This window comes from Arachis duranensis, chromosome 3 (assembly GCF_000817695.3).
Source record: "Arachis duranensis cultivar V14167 chromosome 3, aradu.V14167.gnm2.J7QH, whole genome shotgun sequence".
NCBI lineage: Eukaryota > Viridiplantae > Streptophyta > Magnoliopsida > Fabales > Fabaceae > Arachis > Arachis duranensis.
Genome location: NC_029774.3, coordinates 12448840 through 12452459, shown reverse-complemented (window position 1 = coordinate 12452459; position 3620 = coordinate 12448840). Strand labels below are relative to the sequence as shown.

The window sequence follows — 3620 nt, the reverse complement described above, 5'->3', positions numbered from 1 at the left end:
ACTCAACATTATATATGAACAAATTAAAAGTCGGATACAATTAGAAGGGAATTACCCTTTGTCATGAGTATATCAAAATCAAAGTAATCTCGCTAGCTAAACAATTTGGAGCGTAAATAGTACGTGTTATTTTTTTAGACATATTTAAATTAATTAAATTTAAATACATCCAAAAAAGACACTTATATTTTCATAACGTCTAAATACATGCATCTAATAAATATAATATTTATTTTTAACAATGATATTTGAAAAATAACAAAAAATCAATTTAATTAATCTAAAATTATCTTATTTAAAATTTATTAATTATTGTTAGAATAATTATATAATTTTAAATATAATAAAAATATAATTATAAATATTATGTATATGAAATTATGGATGTTATATAATATAAAGTAATTTTACATATTATCCTTTAGTATTGCTGTTTTTACATATAGACTGTGGAAGGAGTAATTAACCCAATAATAATTGATACATGCATTAAAATTGTTGTTGATTAAGAATAATAACAATATCCAGTCGGATATAATTTAAATGACATACTCTTTTTATACTTACTTAAAAAGTATCGAGTTCGAGTTTTTACATTTTTGGTAAAAAAAATAGTAATAATACTAATTATTGAATGAATCAATAATAGCTATCTTTGGTACCTAGTTAATAAGTAGAGTTGTATGCAAGGTGAATCACTCCAAACTTTGGAATGCAACCTAAGTATACCCCTTGCTTTCTCTTTCAAATAAGATGCACAATCTGCTTGAATCACCATGCAAAGCTTGGACACTGCACCAACCCTAAGCATCTCAAGAACAACCTCACTTGATCCCGAATATTTTCCGATCACCGATAAAATATGGATCGCCCGGTCGTCCGTCGCGGAAGAAACCCTAAGAATCCTCTTAGAAACCATTGCTATTGCCGCGGCATGTTTAAGAAACATTTCTCTACCTTCAGCACATGAACATAGATGTGCTAGAAGGTTGAATATATGTTCGGAGATGTTTTTCTCCGGTTTTTCAAGTTCAAGTTCGATTAGGTTTGAAACTGCACCCGACTCGACAATGCTCTTTCGATTCCTGCCCAAAGGGCATGTTTCTATGAGGATTTGCAAGGTGGATTTTAGGGCTTGTTGAGATATTGTTCTTTTTCCCAATACTCTCACCATTTCCTTGAAGAATTGGAAGTTCAAGTTCCCTAAGATGGTTGAATTTGTGTTTTGAATTGTCAACTTCAATAAAGGCATTGCTTCGTTTACTATCTTACCGTTGTTGTTGTGCACGTTAAGGTGCAAAATCCAAGTCAAAGAGTTGATGAAGTCCAAGTTTTCTCCAACAAGAGCCTTCATGTTGGTCCTTGATGGTATATTCCAAGTAAGATGAAGAATTCTTAGAGCTTCTTCTAGGCACATTGTCTTACCTGTTGAAAAATAATTTGAACTTTTGTATTATACACTTATATTTTTGTAATCATAGAACAATTTTGGTATGTAGACGTAAATGCTAGAAAGACAAAACAAAATAGTTAGAATTTGTTTTATTTAACATTTATTAATTGTCATAATAATTAATAAATATTAAATAAAATAAATTATACTATTTTTTTTGTTATCAAACATTTCTAATAAATAAAATGCTAGCTACACATCTTTTCTAAATTCTAACCTTAACTTATCATATGTAAACAATTGTATTATGAATTTGATTAAGAAGTGAATTTTTTCCCATCAATATCAACAAAATTTTTCAAATTTTGAATCTTAGATTATATATCTTAAATTTTAATTTTAATTTTAAATTTTAAATTTTTAAAAATAAAATTTAAAAAAATTATAAAAAATTAACTAATATTAATTATTTAAATATATTAATTTCTTATATATACTTATTGCTATATGCTATATGGTAAGATAAGTTTTACACAAACTCTTATTGCAAATCATGAAATTAAATGGAGGTGACTTATATTAGCTTGTTGAATCCTAATTAATCAAGATCAAGCTAAGATAAAGTTTATCAATTTTTTTGGCTAACATATAACCAACTTTTAAAGAAGATGCAATGGCTATTTTTTTTATTATCAAATATTTTTATTATTTATATATACTTTTTGCTAATACGCATGATATGATTCTATAATATTACTAATAAATGTGCCTTGTTAACAATAAACTATGAACATTTATATATGAATAATTTTGTACAAAATTAAGTGTATATTACCACGGTCAATTCTATCTTCATTCAAACATTAACTACATGGATTACACTAAACACTTTTTACATAGTATAAAAATATAATTGTTATTAACTAATATATGTATTTAAATTATTTTTAATTAACAAAATAAAAAAATACATATTTAATTATTAAGAAATATGAATACTCAAATAATATTTAATTATTTAATTAAATACCTTGTTGGAAACGCTGGTTAATGAAGATAACCATGGCATTAGCAACACCAGCTTCAGCCATGCAAGTTCTAGTCCTCTCACTTTCCATGGCAAAACCATGCAACTTCTTCAGCGCTCTTTGATTCCTATGAGGAACCTTAAGATCCTTCACTAGCTTCTCAACTTGCACCTTCTCCAACTGCGGATTTGGAATCTGTTGATGATCAGCACCGTGGCCTCTAGCTGCATTATTAGTGGCTTCACTCCATGCCTGAATCAGTCTCCTTAAAGTGTGATTTGGGGTCAAATATTGTGAGCTTCGCGGCAATGGCTGCTTCGTCACGGGGCAAACGCACTCTTTCGCCTTCCGCAGCCATTGCTCAATGCTTTCTCTTTCGTATGTGATGCCTGTTACCGCAGTCACAGGCTCCTTCATCATCTCAAGGGAAATTGGGCAAAGAAAATATTCAGGAATCTCAGTTTCTGCCATTATTATTCTCTCTATATCACAACATACAAATTCTTTTGAAGAAGAACTGAAGAAGAAGAACAAGAAGAAGAATGTTCAGTGATTTGTTATGGTAAGAGAATGCGGCTTTTTATTTATAAGTATATTATAAGGTCTTCAATCTTGGGGGTCGACATTTCTAGATTATTTTTTTTAAAAAAAATAATAAATAGAAAGAAAAGAAAGTTATATTGATACTATTGCTTTGTTGTAATTTCGTTGATTTTTTCCAGTCATAGATCGGTGCTGAATATTTTGTCAATGATGCGTTGGCTGGTCAAAACCTGTAGCAACCGTTTGAATTTAATTATTGTGGCTAAAGAAATTTTTTTAGATGCATGTACGAATTTTTCTAAGTGGCCATCATGGTGTTTGACGTGGCGTGATTTTATTGGCAGTTCATAGTTTAGATCGACGGCTGCTAACACCAATAATATAAGGAAGTAAAGAGCAAGTCTTTTAACTCTTTATGCTTGGTCTGGAAATTACAACTAAGTACACGTTGTACAAAGTGAAAAAAATAAATTATTATTTAATAATTTTTAATTATTAATTTTATAAAAAGAATATTGCATATGAATTTTTATTTTATTACAAATGGACCATTAAAGCATTTTACACCTATATTTTTTATAATCAAATTTATCCAATAGAATTTTGAAAGTTGAGAATTGATTTTCAATATTTTAATCCCGCCGCTTTGGGTGGGT

The 3620-nt window shown here is 28.8% G+C and overlaps 1 protein-coding gene across 1 annotated transcript; it reads right to left on the bottom strand.

Annotated features, from left to right (window-relative positions):
* Nucleotides 1-595: 595 nt before the first annotated feature.
* On the bottom strand, nt 596-2950 carry LOC107477677 (E3 ubiquitin-protein ligase PUB23-like). Its single transcript, XM_016097734.3, has 2 exons — nt 2424-2950; nt 596-1425 (listed from the first exon to the last, which is right to left on the bottom strand). Exons 1-2 carry the CDS (start codon nt 2890-2892, stop codon nt 650-652), a joined length of 1245 nt encoding a protein of 414 aa, XP_015953220.1. The 5' UTR covers nt 2893-2950; the 3' UTR covers nt 596-649.
* Nucleotides 2951-3620: the final 670 nt, after the last annotated feature.